Source organism: Artemia sp. Qi Xiang Cuo, chromosome 19 (genome assembly GCF_049724085.1).
Source record: "Artemia sp. Qi Xiang Cuo chromosome 19, ASM4972408v1, whole genome shotgun sequence".
NCBI classification, from domain to species: domain Eukaryota; kingdom Metazoa; phylum Arthropoda; class Branchiopoda; order Anostraca; family Artemiidae; genus Artemia; species Artemia sp. Qi Xiang Cuo.
In genome coordinates, this window is record NC_142812.1 from 35,105,072 (window position 1) to 35,123,253 (window position 18,182).

Sequence of the window (18,182 nt, forward strand, 5' to 3'; positions counted from 1 at the left end):
AATCTGTGATACAAAAATCAGTTTGAAGCACAATCTCACTAAGTTGGGCAGTTTTCACTTATGCAGAAACATACCGAGTGCCTTGGTAAATATCTATATTTCATTTGAGTTTCTTAGAATATTTAGTTGTTAAAAATAATTTGAACTATCTGCGGAAAATTCGATGCAAAAGTCTAGAATAATTCTAGTTATGTTGTTCTAGTCTAATTTATCCCACTTTAATGGTCAGATTCGCTTGATGTGTTTTGTATAGACCTCGAGACGTGTCACTATCTTGACTAATTCCTTGGACAGTTAGAATACAGAGATAGCAGCATGCATTCACCATTTTCGGCTACACATTGCGCCATGTAGGCTATAATATTTGTTTTTGATTGATAGAATATAGGCAACAGTAACGTATTCGGGCCAAATGTCAGCCAAAATAACTCTAAATGAGACTAACAGTCCTATTCGATTACATTTTATTACTACCCTCTTTCTATATCCCACTACCATCATCAGTCATAAAATGTAAAGAATACATTATTTAAGGCAAATAATGAGAAGCCAAATCTTTTTCTTTGAAAGAGGATTGATTTTTCTTCTTTTTTTTTACGCGCAACTTTTTTGACCTCGTGAAATAACTGTAAAAGTTGAGTAACCACTGATGATGGAGGGTAAAAGAAGGAAGAATGGTAATTAATTGGCATGACAGCGCGGAACTTGGCTCTAACTGAATGCTCAGGTGCATTCTCAAATCATTTTATACCCAAAACTTAAATATATAAAAAAAAAACATAAATAGCGATGGAACAAACAAACCATACGAAAAAGCCACCTCTAGAAGACGCACAAAAATACTCCTAGCCAAAAGTTCCCTTGAGATACGACTTTTAGGCTTCGGGAGGTAGCATAGTAACCTTCTAGAAACGAATGGGACCGCCCAACCCTAATAAGGATACAGTTTTAAAAATCTTCAAAATATCTATTCAAAAGTTTACAAAAGTGATAGTTTAAAAACATTCAAAAAGTCTTAATGTAGTCATTTTAGGTAAATATTCTTGTGTTTATGTACAAATTCTAGAAGTGATGACTTCTACATATTTGGTTGAAAGCTTGAATTCGAATCTTCTGACATTCCAACAATAGAAGCATTGAAGTCCGTTGGTCCTTGACTCTCGCTGTTCATCGAAAAGCCTAAAATAAATATAATGCTATTTTACTACTACAAACTGATGTCTCATTATAAGCCGCTATAAAGAATGCAACTACAGAAACATTTCACAAGACATTATGCTAATTGATATCTTCAGAGACAACAAAAATATTGATATCAAGCGGCTTACATACGCACACAAGAATATGAACTGTTCAGTGAAGTCCATAGAAAATGTAGAGGAAGAAATTCAGAAAGAAGATTCATTGACGTTTTGAATGTTAATATTTGAATGATCATCTGACGAAGAACATGTTAAGGAATGTAGGTATTTGCTTATGTGCTTTGAACCTGGAGAATATTCTGAATTTATTTTTCAGCATCGACAAATCAGCATTTATAGAATAATTTAAAGTTGAACAGCGAAAACAGTTTTTAGCATTGATCCTTATTTAATGGAATATCTTTTTAAATAAGCAAAGTTGATAGTCAATAAAGTCCACTTTCTAGAGTCCCGGAGGTCTACTTTACTCCTGAACTTTAATCTATGTTAAACGCTTAAATATGTACTATGAAGGGGGGGGGGGTACATGAAGGTAACCCCATGCCTGAATGTACCCTAAATGCAACCTGCCTAAGACTTTCAAAATTGGAATATTTTACATAGTTTAAGGCTCTTTTACATACACTATACAACCTAGGCTACATACTCAATTATTTTAGACATTTTACTATAGCAGAACTATAGGTTGTTATTTTCGTTTATTGTGGATATATTCTCACGGTGGAAGAAAAAATAAACGGTAAAATAAAACGAAAACTAAGTTGTATAGGGCAAAAATGATTTTTCTTTTTCATTATTATTAAAAGAAGAAACACGGTATTTAGCTAATTTTAAACCAGTTCATGTCCGACTCAAACATTACTTCGAGGATAATAATTTTATTTATTCTGTCCAGGTTTGGTTTCAGAAGGATAGATACACGAACCTTGCATTGCCTTATGTTGCTTGCGTAGTGAACCAGGCTTTGGAGGCTTGTTTTAAAACTGCTGCCACCTTTTTGCAAACCAGAATAGCCCCTGACAGGGATAACGGTTATAATTATAAAACGAGGATACAATGACACGAAAATTTGGTAGTTTTTATATTCTTTTAAGACGTTTGCTTTTTAATCAGAAATATTAGGTAGATGTCCGGTTTTTCGTTTAATTTACATTCAGTTAGTGCCGGTGTTAAAACAAGGTTCAATTTTAGACTGCTTATCGTTCTTGATTTATATTAATGATCTCCCAGCCTAAATTTCCTCCTCGGGTATGAATATATCCTCCTTTAGTTTAAAGTCTTAAACATTTAGCATTCTCCATATCTCATATAATCATGCCGATGACGCATTTCCATCACTATCAACGAAATTTTCGGAACACATGTACAATTTGATGGTCAACTCGGTTAAACTTATGCATAATTGGATGACTCCTACAAACTGCCTCTAAATTTTAGTCAATCTAGTTTTCTTTTCAGCAGAAGCACCAATTCAAGGGTGAAGTCGTTGGATATAAATGAAATAATCGCTGACAGAAACTTTAGTACTTTTTATTTGGGTATTGTTTCAGTGTTTCAAATTTGTGTCTCACTATCTTTCAAACTTCGCGTTGATAAATTGCCACAGATAATGTATAAAATGCTGACATTACTTGCTATTTAAAGAGTTAGTTCCCAGAAAATATATTGCTCATGCTACATTTCAAATTGATTCAACCGTGAGCCCTACACTGTAGTTCAAATTGGCTAGGTTGGCTTATATCGCCATCTATAAGTGCCAGTATTCGAGTTCTACAAAATAAAGCAGTTCTTTTGTTAGTTAATCTAAGGGGTTCTGATTCTTTTCCGAATGCTTATATTGTGCCTCTGGCAACACTGAGAGTTTTAAACATGCCTCTTTATACGAAAATCAAAATACTAAAAAGTTAGTTCTCTATTCGGTGGTCTTTCCCATAATTCAATGATATCTTATCCTTCGATCTTACACCCTCAGATACCGAAATCAAACCTATTAGTACTAAAACTAAATCATTACGTTTCTCACCTACTTACCGAGGCGTCAAATTATGGAACTGATTACCATCTGTCATGAAGAAGTTGAACTATTCTAATAATTTCGAAAATAGAGCTAGAACCAGTTTCCAGTCTAATTATAATCCTAAAGTTTAAATAATTCTCTTATTTCTCTTGGTGTTACAATGATTACTATTATTTATTTATCTCTTATCTGTTTTTTATTCATGTCTTATTTCTTTCTGTTTGGCATGTATTAAAATGGTATCTGATCTTATTTCATTTTCTTTTTTCTTCCCCATCATTATGCTCAAAACGTCTTCCTCAGTATTTTTTCTCTTTAGAATATCTTCCCTGTCTAGAGAGTTACTTTATTTCCCTATTAAGATCATCCGTAACTGCACTTTTACCAAAAACAAGCATGGCGTTTTAGGATAAATGACTTTTTTTGTATTACGTATATTACTGAAGTCAAGTTGTTATCATTGGCAAAAAAAGTAATAATGACAAAGTATTAATCTCACCTAAGCTTACCAAAAACGCATAACAACATTACAATCGCTTGAGTAATCAATTTACTAGGTCCTTTGAATAATTTTAAGAAGGATATATCAGCCTTTAATAACTTTTTTTCGTGGCGAGAGTTACTCACTTGTATTTGAATCTTCACCAGCATAAATAAGACTAGTTTCAGTGCTTGGCCTCTTTACTGACTGATTCTCTTTGCCAATTCCATGATGCGTTTGACTTCGGATGGGCTTGCGCTTCTAGACAAAAAAATATCATTAGTGTGATAATAGTCAAGGCCGTATCCAGGGGGGGGGGTTCGAACCTCCCCCCCCTGAAAGGTTTGTCTGACTCGTAAAAACGTAACAAAAATGGACATAAATAAATTTTGTGTGCGTTTTTTGAGATTTTTTTGTGCACCCCCCCCCCCCAAACAATTTTTTTTATTAAAACCCCCTCCGAAAAAAAAATCCTGGGTACGGCCTTGGTAATAGTCCATCTCTTAGCCTCAATTAAAGCAAATAGAAACTGTTATAAACAGGAGCATAGAGTCGTGTTTTTATTTGTCAAAACCTCGAAAAAAGAAAAAAAAAATCGCCAAACCAAAGAGGATTGCTAAAAAGTACTGGTGAATGCAGTGAGAGTTTAAAGTACACTGATATTCATTCCTAAGCGACAGAAAAAAAAATCAATGCAACCAGAATTGTTTCCAGTTGAAATTCCCTTCGTTTGTTAACTTTAATCGAAATGTTTTCACGGCTTTAATTTTGAACCAAAATAATTTTTTAATAAATGAAATTTTTGGGAGACAGAGGGGGGCGCTTAAGAAGATTTTGCCCCAGGCTCAAGAGATGCCAGAACCGCCACTGGGAAGATGAAGCTTCTTGGAGCGAACATGGACAAAGGAAAAAGACACCTCAGCAATTGACTTATCATGGAAATAGTTGGTTGAAGATTGAATGTCATAATACCACATTGGTGTTCGTCATTCTTTTAATTGTTTGAGATTAAGAATATCAAGAAATAAAAAAAGGTTTTGCATTTACGAAGATAACGAAGATAACGTGTTAAGATAACGTCACCAGACGTTCGACCAGCAAGGACGGAATTATAGCTTTTACTGTCACTGCAGTATCGTCTGACAAAACTACTGCTAAGATGTCTTTAGGAGTTAGGTCATTAATATAAATTAGGAATAATAAGGGCTCTAGTACTGATTACAGTGCGACACCAATATTATCAAGAGAATTAGGGCTAGAAACGTGACCATTTGCATAAACATTATTTTTCGGTCACGCAAACAAGATGTTAATAATTTAAATTTTTTTTTTTACCTCTATGGCTTGCATTATTGATTTTTTTTTTCAAGACGAACTCTGTGATTTGTCGTGTCAAAGACCTTTTCTATGTCATAAAAAAGAATAGACATGTGATTTTTCTTTCATTCAGAGAATCATTAGTACTTAGTAGAAGGCCAGCAATGGCTTTTTCGGTTGAATGACCAGACCTGAATCCAAACTGACTTAGAAAAAAAATTCAAAATTTAAACAACTATTTTTTGAATTGATTTTTCTTATATCTTAGATAAAGGGGAAAGAATAGACAAAAGCTGATAGTTACTTGGATTTGTAATTATTGGATTGATTATTCATCAGCGTTAAAACGACATTGAATCACTCTTAGTTCCAAAGTTGATTTCCTTGCCATGGGCCGAATTTTTAACGTCACTACTAAGAAAGGAGCAAAGAGTAAGCTCCCTATTTCCTAATCAATGGGTAAATTATTAAATTTAGGAGGCATATGCGATTCCATCCCTCTTTCTCAGTATCAAACACAGAAAAAAAAAAAAAAAAAACACAACAAATGACACGTAAAAGTAGGTGGCAGCCCTTTTATACCTATATGAAAAGGCTGCTTTTTGGAATTCTTAACTTTCTATATATTGCTCTAAGATAATATTTTAGCGATGGAGCCAGGGAACTATGGCACATCTAAAGCACTTCTATATATCAGTCTCATTAGAATTTGAAAAAGGAGCCTGCTTGTTTCCTCGGTTGAGCAAAGCTTTCAACTCGAAAGCAGAACCAGTACTCGAAGAAATAAAAGCTTGGGGAACCAATTTCAGATAATCCTGTTCGACACAGATTATAGAACACCGCTTCAAGTCCTACGCTTCAAGATCTAGCTCAAAGAGAAGCAAACCCCTCTTTTTGGACCCAGAAAGGAATTACACACAATATTATTACAACATACACAATATAACCCAACATTATTTTTAATAAATTGATTACTTACCAAAAATTTAAGATTTTCTTTAATGGATCTAGAATAATAGTAAAAAGCAGTTAAGACTCAAACGAAGGAGTGCAGACTTAGTAATGAAAGGAAGGCGGCAAAGGATAGAAGGAGACACTTTATGAAGACGACCAATTGTAACCAAATATTGTTCAAGTAACTAAATATCTTACTACTTTTACAACAGCCAACCTTTTAAAATTTTGATAATAGAAAATATCCTACCGGATCAAGACTTCGAGCAGGAACCCATTTGAAGATTCTCATTGTTGTTTCGCCAATTGTTACCCATTTCTTTTCCCTACAAAACGTATAATACATTACAAATTACATTCATGTTTGTATTGTTATATTTCTGTCTCATAAAAAATAGCCTATAAATCAGAATACTTATCTGCAAATGGTCAATACAGACGAATTATAGTAAGAGTATTGTTTTGACACAGGCATAAAAAGGAAAACAAAATGGGATATCAAGGGCATCTCACTTCGTTGCAGAGTATTCTGCATTTCAAGTTAGATTCAATAGCTATTAATACCGGCAGGGGCGTCAACTAAAACGGGAGGGGACATGGGGTATGTGCACCCCTTTGGATTTGTTTGTTACCCTAAACTTCATAAAATATGTTTTCAAGAGTATTTTCGTTGACAAAATTGAAAAAACAACCTTCAGATTTAGAAAATATTTTTTGCCCCCCCCCCCCCCCTGAATTTTCTTCAATTAATACCACTGAATACCAGCCATCCTACATATGTAATGGGAATATGAGGGACTTATTGATCTTCCTTTTCTATTGTTCTCATTCCAAACTCAATGTATACCATCATCATTTGTATAAAACAGCAACTTTAAACTGTAATTCCTAAAAACTTTCTTCTGTGAAAACTTTTGGCTTATTCCCCTTCTTCTTTTTCAAAAAGGTATCAAGCGTTAATCATTTCCTTTATAATATCTATCAAAAGAAGTGCTTCGACTAAAAAAAAAAGTTAAATTTAAATTAAACCGTTAAAATCCCAAAATTTAAAACCAAAACTAGATTTGCCTTTCTTAGGCAACACCAAACAGAGCAGCAACAATTGATCAGCTTTGCCAACAAAATTGTTCTGGGGGCAATAATTCCGTTTTTTTCTTAGCCATCACTTGAATGCGTAGTTTTCGACCCATTTATAAAGCAATTTGTCCAATGAAAAATTTCTTCAAAAAAAAATTATGATGCATTTCTTAAAAACGGTCTCGTGTTTCTAATCCAAAATAACCTTATTGTCTTTCCCCAACACCAAATCGATATTGTTATTTTTATAATGCATCATGTATTTATACTAATGCTCTTTTGCTAAGATAATTTCTAAGACAACACTGGGTCAGCATGACAAAATGAAAAAAAAATGGTAAAATTCCGCACTACGTAATTGAGCTACACTAGTAATTATAGTCGTTACATAGCCACTGGATGAATGCACATTTTCATAGCCTAAAATTTATCAGAGACAAATAAAAGGTAAACAAATTAGCAGGGTAATGTAGCCCTTCCCTGCATTTACATGCTTGGCATTCTTGTTTACAAGCCAGTCTTCGTTATAAAGAAGAAACCCACTAAAAACAATACTTAATATATAAAATGGAGAGGTAAACGGTCCAAACATTATATTTATTGTCTCCCTGGCTGCTGATACTAGCGTACCAATTTAAAATGAATCCAGACGATTTAGTACTGAAAAGTAGATGAAAATCTACTCATCTGAAACCTTTACCTGAAAACTGTCATTATAAAGGTCCATTTTCTACACGTACTTCACACATAAGTTTCAAGCCAATTGGTGAAAAAGTTATGGCAACACTTCTGGTGAAAATTTGGTGGAGGGGAAGAATGGTGTTGGAGGGGCCACTGACCCTCGTTGTGCTTTTAATTATACATATTGAGAATTTTGCATGATTGCACTTGAAACAAGGTGCAACATACCCACTTTTCAACTAAAAAGCTGGCGGGCAGATTGGTAGCCATGGAGGCTATGGAGGCTATAGGCCTTTTCTATGCATCAAACCGAATAGATTGAGAGTTGGTGCACGTTTTCAACATAATAAAAGCCGGAATGGGGTTAAAGTTCTGTTAAACGTTGAATATGGCAGAGGCGGAGTGCTGGAGGGTTTCAAACCCACTTGGGTCCTCTAAACATAGAGATTGAAAATCATTGCACGATTCCGCTTTAACCCAGGTGTAACATGTCGCAGGAAATTAGTCGTTCCTGCGACAATTGCAGATAAGCCTTTTTGACAATAGGGATGCACATGGTTTCTTTTGATTAGGTTCAATACCCCCATTAACACTCTCTAGAAGTTTCAACTTAAAAAATTTAACTGCTCCAGAGATATTGCAGACATGTCATTTTGACAACCTGGATACATATGATGTCTTTTGACTTAGTTTTGATTTAGTTGATTTAGTTGTACTGTTTTTTATTAGTACAGTAGCCCCCGGCGACAAATAGCCCTCGTCGAAGTCGCAAGCAGGCATAAATAGTAGTAGCCGCAAGTAGTCGCAGTCACATCACAAGTAGTCGTTGCCGTAAGTAGACACTATTGCAGTCAAAAGTTGCCATAGTTGCAGTAGCAGTCGCAAGTAGTCGCAGTCACAAGTAGTCACAGTTGCAAGTAGTCATAGTCACAGTCGAGGTATTAGTAGAAGTAACAGTAATAGCTCTGAAAGTCTCAAGTTAATACGCTTATCTGTTTCTAAGATATTGTAGACGTGCCATTTTGATAACCTGGATGTACGAAGTGTCTTTTGATTTAATTCAAAATTCCCGTCAACATTTCTCCTCAAGTTTCACCTTAATACCCCCTGCCTTTGCAGAGGCACCCAGGATCAAACATTCCTTCCTTTCCAAATAACAAATCCTATGTAAAAAAAAATCGGCAAACAGCATAATTTACCACCCTTCCTCCGATGGCTGTGATGGGTCTCGTCATCGCCCGAGGCATAGTTACATGGCCTATTGACTATTTTAAAAAAAGTGGCTATCTCACAATTTTGATGACTGTTGAGAGGGAGAATCTGAATCTCCCTAATAATCGCTTTGAATGACAGGGGAGTACTGGCTGCTGTTCGATCCCTTTTCAACATACCCCTCAACATGCCATGAAAGTTTCAACGTAATACCCTCAACCGTTCCTGAAATATAGTTGATACGCCTTTTTGACAATTACCATGTAGTAGGGAGTTTTATTGTGTCTAAAAGCCTCCTCAAGATTTCTTGCAAGTTTCACCTTAATATTTCAAGCCTTTTTGGAGACCCAGGATCTGGCTATATCAAAATTTTGGTCACTTGAATTTGGGGGGAGAGGAGCTAAAAACGGCATGGAATTACCCTCCAATCCTTTTTAACTCTGAACAAGGGTGCTAGATCTATTAATCTCCAATCCAAAGAGCCCCCTACGAAGTGTCTACGACCATCCCTTCAGATGAAGTGACTACAGCGTTGCCTCTGATAATGGAAATCTCTGATTGCCTCTGATTTCCGGAAACCGTACCCATTTTTGATTTCCAAGTTATAATTGCAAAAGAGTAAATATTTATAATATGTTTACTTTTCATTAAATCCCAAATGGGAATGGTAACCCTCTAAGTTTCGACTTGATACCCCAATTGATGGCAGATATACTACTTTGATAACTTGACAATGCATAGTATCTTTCGGTTGACCTCGACATTAAACTGTGCATGAATTACAAATCCCATAGGAGCTTACAGAGCTAAAAGGTTTTTGTAGATCCGAGACACTGTTTGGTCCCTTCCCCTACCCGAAAATCAAATTTATTTCTTCAACAGTACCTGACAGCTCATAAGAATCCCCAGGCCGTTCATAATATATTGTAGACATGCTGCTTTAATGATTTATAGGTTCAACTCATACCCCAAACTGTTCCCAAAATTTTCCGGATAAAGTATTATGATAACTTGGATGTAAATAGTGTCTTTTGAATTAGCCACACCCTCTACCCCATGAAATAGCTCAACTTCCACTTGCCTCTCCCCCTCCCTAAACCCTCCCTGGAAGTTTCAACTTGATACTCCAAACCGTTCCAAACATGTCGCAAATACACTATTTTGACAACTTGGAAAGACATAGTATTTTTTTTACATACCTCACTGTTTAACTGTGCAGAGATGTGCAAAACATCTTGGTGGGTCAGGGAAAAACGTGATTTGCCCCCTTTCCCTCCCCAACGTGCAAATTCGAATACACTTAGCCCATCATCCCCTTCCTTTCCCCAGCAGTACCGTTAAGTTCTAACTTCGAACCCCAAGTTGTTCTTAAGATATTGGAGGTATCCAATTTCGATGAGCTGGATACATACAGTGATTTTTCATTTATCTCTGTCCCCTCCTTTAAGTCAAAGTTTGAGGTCCAATTAGCTCTACCCTATCACTTCCTGAACGTTTCAACATCATCCTATATCATTGATCAAAATGCCCTGATCCTTCCCTGAACGTTGCATTTCGACATCCTTAGCCGTTCCTCAGATATTACGAACACCCCATTTTAACAGCCTTTATGCACGTAGTTTCGTTTGATTCTAAAATTTTCTCAATATTCCCCGAAAGTTTCTGCCCATTACGTCTGTTGATTTAGATATAACCTTTTCCCGACGACATGGCCTGACGGAACATTCCCTGAAAGTTTCAATATAATCCACTTAGCCGTTTCTAAGATATTGCAAACACGTCATGTTGACAACCTGGAGTCACAAGGGGCTACTGGCTTTTGCTTAGTTGAAAATCCCCCTCAAACACTTTCTGAAAATGTCAAATTAATAACCCTTAGCAGTCCCTGAGATACCGCAGAAACACCATTTTGACAACCTGAATATGCAGAGCGTCTTTTAATTGTATGGGGCTTTCTGTTGAAAAGCGGGGACACTACCCCAAAAAATGAAAGCTTGGCGGAACAGCTTCAAATATTTCTTTTTGATAGGCCTAAAGACTATAAAACTCCACTCCAGCTCACACAATGTAAGCTCTGGCTCACGGACAAGCAAAAACCATCCTTTTCTAGCCCGGGCCAGAAATATATGTAGGGTAGCTTTCCAAAGTGTGGCACCATATTCATCAATTCACCAAGAGGTAAAAACTTTTCATAAAAATCGTGGAGATTAGAGACTTACCATTCTATAGCAAAAAACTGAAATCAAAATTACTATGGATAGATAAATAAAACCTAGAACAAAAGTAGGTTAATCAAAATTAATGATGAAGTCAAATTTAAAATGCTTTCACTTTCATTAAATAAGAAAACATGATCAATGTGTCTAGTTGTACTAGCTTACCAGTGACGAACCTTGTCCACTCCTGTTATTATCTTTTTTATTTCATCTTTGGTTCTACTTCTGGTTTCAGCCCGGAAAGACCTGCTCATGTTGATAAAATGAGAAAACCTAAAAGAAATTTCGTTTAGAACTACCATTATTGGGATATTAACTGTAGTCAAAAATTAATTTTTTATAAATCACAATATTTAGCATGAGATTTCTGCCAGGATCATAACATTAGTTTAATTTTGTGAGGGTTTAACTCATTTTTTATGAGGAGGTGTTGGGGATTATGTAAAAATACTTCTCAGAACCATTATATAACTAAAAAGTGCCTCCAACTTAAGGAACATTATAAAACCAAACATGTAATCCTACACATAATCTATATAACCCTACATTATATTAAAAAATAAAAGTTTTTTTACTAATGAAAGTAAGAAACAACATTAAAACTTAAAACGAATAGAAATTATTCCGTATGATATATGAGGGGAGGCTCCCCCCCCCCTCTTCATGCTAAAGTTTTTTTAGTTCTTTAAAAAAAAAGCATCTGATTCTAATTAAACAATCCTTGTGTTATAGGAGTCGTTCTTAAAGAATTGGGACAAGAGGTCGAACTTTAGCGTAAAAACGGGGTGTCGACGAGGGGCATCCCCCCTCATATACGGACCAATTTCTGTTCGTTTTAAGTTTTATGTTGCTCCTTACTTACAGTAGAAAAAGCCTTTTTTTTCATTCTGTTTCTAATCAGTTTTAAAATAATCCCAGGAAATCCACCTCCTACCTCATAAAATCCTTCCCCCCAAGAAGTCATCCCCAGATAATTTAATCGTCGCTGCAAATCCCCCCATAAAATTTCCCGTATATGATTCCGCCTGAAAAATTCTCCCCCTTATTTAAATTATTCCCCCATGGAATTCTCCTGGTTTTAATTCCACCATGGAGAATTTCCCCCGAAAAATATCCCCCTCCATGTAAAAATCCCCCAAAGAATTCAAACTTTGCTGAAAATTTCCCCTGGACAATTCCCTCAGAAAACCTTTATATGTTAAATGGAGTCACCAATAACTTCCATGTAAAATGTCTCCTAGAAAGTTCTACCCGGAAATTTCTGTCCCAATGGAAAAATCCCGCCATATAAAATCCACACCCCCCCCCCCAAAAAAAAAAGGCTTTTATATTTCCCAATAACAAATACTAGGCCTATATGTAAACAATGGGCAAATTTTACGACTTGCAACCCTTCTCCTAATGACTGTGAGGGGTCATGTCATCCCCAAAGGCATAATTATTGGATTTTTCAACTATGCTGAACAAAATGGCTATCTCAAAATTTTGATTGGACGACATTGGTGAAAAAAGGGCGGGTGAGGGGGGATAGCTGTCCTCCAATTCCCTTAAAAACCGCAAGGGAACTTTAATTTCCGTTGAAATGAGCCCTCTTTTCATCTTCTAGGACCATTGTTTTGATACAATCACCCCTGGGAAGAACAAAGAAAAAAAACAATAAACATTCATCCATGATCTTTCTTTTGGAAAAAACTCAAAATTCCCTATTTTTGCAAATAGAAACCTCTAAAGAAGGGGTTCTCTGATATGTTGAATTTAATGGTGCGCTTTTCGTTAAGGTTTCTTGACTTTTTGAGGATTCCCTCCCACCCTTTTTCGAAAATCAGGCAAGTTGTCTATATATTATATGAATTCGTTCATATCACTAGCAAGTTCGATTTAAGGTAATTTTAGGTAATGGCAATAATGGCCACAGGCGGCTTGGTGCTGCTGTGAGTTGATAGTAGTAGTAGTAATTTTCCCCAGTGGATCCATAGATTTCTATTTGATACAACTTCAACTGTCACTGTATTTAAAGAAGAGGTGACCCAAGGAATGTGACCCCAAGGAACCAAACTAGTCCAATCCCGTTTAAACTCTCCAGGAAAAAAACTCTTGAGGTGGTTAAGAACAGCTTAGAACTATATGCAGGCAATTCTAAACTCTTTGGATCAGCAACTTCCACAAAAATTTGTCTTCTCTATAAGAAGATCTCACGAACCTCTGTGCTTGGTCACAGCAACCACTGTCACAGCTATCATACCTTTAACTCTCCAAGCACTGATATTTCAATTCAGAGTTCTGAGTAAGAGCATGATCTTGGGGTAATCATTGGCAAAAAGCTCAAGTATTACAGACACAACCAAGTTGCAGAGGCGAGCAAGGTCCTTGGTTCAATCAAGCGTTAAGTGATGAGTCACCACCCTAGAGACATCAAGAAGCTCTACATAGCCCCTGTTTGTCCTCATCTTGAGTTTGGTAAGTTGACTGCCAGCCTGCATTTCATGTGTGACACTTTCACTTGAGAAGGTCTAGTGCAGAGCAACCAAGCATAATTTCGCCAAACAAAATCTCCTATATGAGTACTCACTATCAGTATACCTATCAGTAGCTTTTCATGGGTAACATTAAACTTAGTGAATCTTATATATTTGGAATCAGCATAAAAACCCTATTCTTTGTATGCATCAACTGATATCAATATTCTATTTTTTAGAGTTTCGGTTACTACTATTAATACCACAACTACTACTACTACGACCAGTACCCCTACAACTGAGGATTTTCCCCTCATGTGTATGCCCAACCCTCGAGTACGCCTGTCTTGTTTGGCATCCTGGCATCTCCACTGAATTGTTGCACAGAATAGAGGCAGTCCAAAAATAGTGCCTAAGAATTGTCTTCAATGAGGGTAAAGTGCCTTATAGTTTCCTTCTTTGGAGAGCCATTCTAGTCACCCTTAAGGAAAGGAGAGCAAAAATTTCTTTGTGTTTAACTAACAATACTCTTTACAACTCTCGGATAGCTCCCCTTTTCCCTAGTCAATATTTACCCCTTCGACCCCGCTTCCCGCGTTCTGCTTCAATAAAAGTTTCCACTGGAAGATATAGAAAAACTTTCATCCCTTAGATACTTGACATATTCAATCAGTGAATCTCCTCCCCCCTCCCACTTACTCTCTTTTCACCTTATATTTTTGGTGTTCATTTTGGAAGTTTCAAGCTTTCTATTTTTTGGTCACCAAAACTAAAAAAATTAAATTGTTTTTGTTTAAATTATTTTATTGCCTTTTTAATTTTACAAGTTTTCATTGTTTTGACATTTTGCTCATTTGGCATCGACCTTTTAATTTTATGAGTTTTAATTGTTTTTGACATGTTTACATATTTGACATTGACCCTTTTGTTTTTCTTGTTGTTTGTTTTTGGTACTTTTTGGTTTATTGATGCTGAAGTGCAAATTCAGCTTATTCGGGCTTGTGATAGCCGTTTTCCAGTAATAAATCTTATCTTATCTTATCTGCTACTTCTGTAGTGAGTACTACCGAGGCTGAGGATATTGAAGTGAAAATTTGAAAACATATTGAGAGGAAAGTTGAACAACATCAAAACTCACTATGTGCATACAGACTGTCAAAATGATGCACCAGCAATATCTTTGGACTGGCTTACCATATCAAGCTGAAACTTTTGGGGCATCACGAGGGGGATGTTCAACTGGCCAAAAAGCAGCATATGCATTGCCAAATGGCAACTACTGCTATTAATACTGCTGATACTACTACTACTACAACTACACCACTACTACTAGTTTTACTACTACCACTATTGTACTACTAAAATACTAGTATTAATATCAATAAGGTTAGGATGGTGAAATTTTGAAAGATTATAGAGGGGAAATTTGAACTAGATCAAACTAGATTATGTGTATGCAGATTGTCAAGAGGGTGTATCTCATGAAAGGATTAGGGAATTAAGTTGGAACTTTCAGTGAATACTAAAAGAAGAAAAATCAATTGAACTAAATGCAATATGTGTATGCTACTACTACCACTGCTGCTACTACTTCTATTGCAACTACTAATAATGCTAAGATTATTAAGATTAAAATTTAAGAATAAAAAAGGCATATCAGCAATATCATAGCAACAGCCAATTGTATTAAGTTGAAACTTCCAGGGCTTGATGAGGAGGATATTCAACTGACCAAAGGCCAATATGTTGATACTGCTGCTGCTAGTACTAGTGCTATTACTATTAATACCACTACAAGTCCTACAGCTAGTACTACGAGTACTAATACTATTGTGACTACTATTATAACTATGGCTACGTGTAAGAACGTGAAATTTTCAGGGAATATTGAGGGGGGAAGTTGAACCGAATCCCAACTCGGCATCTGCATGCAGATTGTCAAAAGAACAGATCAGCAATATCTTAGGAATGACCTGGTGTGGTAAGTTGAAACTTACAGGGCTTGAAGGGGATGTTGGACTAACCAAAAGCCAAAATTTGCATCCTACTACTACTACTCCTAATGTTACTACTACCACTACTGATGCTACTATTACTACTACTGCTACTAGAGCTAAGGCTACTACTGATTCAAATGCTACACGCCTTCTTTCCCTTTCTTTTTATGACTCTATATCTTTCATTAGTTTATCCTTGCAAACTAAGCTTGGCCATGATTTATCTCTCTCTATCATAGGCAGCACAATAGCGCTGCCTAAGTATAGAAAAATGTAGGCACAATGTATTATTTTTTTTCATTTTGGATTTTTGGTTTCTTGGTCTTAGACCAGGGCACTTCGTTTCGAGGGAGTCGTCGTAGAAACTTTGAAAAGGGCTCATTCGTTGAAAATTGTAGTGGCTTGGGCCCTTTTTAATAGCCGAAAGTGATTGGAAGGCAATAAACACCCCTTCCACGCCCACCATTTACCCAAACACATCCAATCTAAATTTTGAGATAGCCATTTTGTTCAACGTAGTTGATTTCCAGATTTAAATTATGTTTTTGGGGAGGACACTCCCCCACACCCCTCAGGGCAAGGGCTGTAAGTTATGCGCTGGGGGCATATATGCTTTTTATGGAAAGCTTTGTCGTAGAAACTTCAAAAAGGGCTCATTCAATTGGAAATTCAAAGGGCTAGTACCTTTTTTAATAGTCGAAATTAATTGGAGGGCAACTAACCCTCCTCTCACGCCCACCTATTCCCCAAACACATACACTCAAAATCTTGCGATAGCCATTTTGTTAAACGTAGTTGAAAGTTCTGGAAATTAGGTCTTGAGGATGACAACCCCCCTCCCCTTAAAGCCCTCAGAGCAAGGGTTGTAAGTTATGCCCTGATATAAGGTTTGTATAGAAAGCGTTGTCGTAGAAACTTCAAAAAGGTTTCATTCGATTGGAAATTGGAGTGGCTAGTGCCCTTTTTAATAGTTGAGAGTGATTGGAGGGCAACTAACCCCCCTCTCACGCCAATCTTTTCCCCAAACACATCTAATCAAAACTTTAAGATAGGCATTTTGTTCAACATAGTCGAAAGGTCCGGAAATTATATCTTTGAGCAGGACACTCCCCCACAATCCTCAGGGCAAGGGTTATAAGTTATTCCCTGAGGGCATATAAGCTTTTCATTGAAAGCTTTGTCATAAAAACTTGAAAAAGGGCTCATTCGATTGGAAATTCAAAGGGGTAGCGCCCTTTTTAACAGATGAAAGTGATTTAAGGACAACTCTCACACCCACCTTTTCCCCAAACACATCCAATCAAATTTTGAGATAGCCATTTTGTTCAACATAGTTGAAAGTTTTGGAAATTAGGTCTTTAAGGATGACAGCCCCCCCCACGCCCTCAGGACAAGGGTTGTAAGTTATGGCCTGGGAGCATATCAGGTTTTTATGGATAGCGATGTTGTAGAAAATTCAAAAGGGGCTCATTCAATTGGAAAATCAAAGGGCTAGTATCCTTTTTAATAGTTGAAAGTGATTGGAGGGCAACTAACCCCCCTCTCATGCCCATTATTTCCCCAAACACATCCAATCAAAATTTCGAGATAGCCATTTTGTTCAACGTAGTTGAAAGTTCTGGAAACTAGTTCTTTGAGGATGATGACCCGCTCTGAGCCCTCAGGGCATGGGTTGTAAATTATGCCCTGCAGGCATACAAGGTTTTTCTAGAAAGTTTTAACATAGAAACTTCAAAAAGGGCTCATTTGATTGGAATTTGAAAGGGCTAGTACCCTTTTAAATAGTCCAAAGTGAATGGAGAGCAACTAACCCCCCTGCTCATGCCCACCAAGTGTGTTATAAGTTATTCAATCACATTCAATCAAAGTTTAGAGACAACCATTTTTTTCAAAGTAGTTGAAAGTTCTGAAAACTATGTATTTGAGGATGAAAAACCCCCCAAAGCCCCAGGGCAAAGGTTGTAAGTTATGACCTGGGGGCATATAAGGTTTTAATAGATAGCGTTGTCGTAGAATCTTCAAAATCAAAATGTCGTTCAATCAAAATTATGAGATAGCCATTTTTTTCAAAGTAGTTGAAAGGTCTGGAAATTGTGTCTGAGTATGACACTCCCCCCACAGCCCTCAGGGCAAGGGTTGTAAGTTTTTCTCTGGGGGCATATAAGGTTTTATAGAAAGCGTCGTAGAAATTTCAAAAAGGACTCATTCAGTTGGAAATTGAAAGGGCTAGTGCCCTTTTTACAGTCGAAAGTGATTGGAGGGCAACTAACCTCCCTCTCACGCCCAACATCTCCCCACACATCCAATAAAATTTTGAGATAGCCATTTTGTTAAACGTAGTTGAAAGTTTTGGAAATTAGGTCTTTGAGGATGACAACCCCCTCACAGCCCTCAGGGCAAGGGTTGTAAGTTATGCCCTGGGGGTATATAAGGTTTTCATAGAAAGTGTTGTCGTAGAAACTCCAAAAACGGGCTCGTTTGATTGGAAATTGAAAGGGCTGGCGCCCATTTTAATTTTTGGAAGTGATTGGAAGGCTTGACATTTTTATAATAAATCGATGTGGGCACAGTG

General features: G+C 36.7%; 1 protein-coding gene across 1 annotated transcript in view; it reads right to left on the reverse strand.

The window, feature by feature from the left end:
- Positions 1-955: 955 nt before the first annotated feature.
- BCL7-like (chromatin remodeling complex subunit BCL7B-like protein) overlaps positions 956-18,182 on the reverse strand; it is a 36,465-nt gene continuing 19,238 nt past the window's right edge. Inside the window, exons 2-5 of the mRNA XM_089105689.1 lie at positions 11,323-11,430; positions 6,222-6,297; positions 3,847-3,961; positions 956-1,179 (exon numbers count right to left, since the gene is read on the reverse strand). Coding sequence (XP_088961815.1) covers positions 1,079-1,179; positions 3,847-3,961; positions 6,222-6,297; positions 11,323-11,411 — 381 coding nt within the window. The 5' untranslated portion in view covers positions 11,412-11,430 and the 3' untranslated portion in view covers positions 956-1,078. The remainder of the gene's footprint in view (positions 1,180-3,846; positions 3,962-6,221; positions 6,298-11,322; positions 11,431-18,182) is intronic.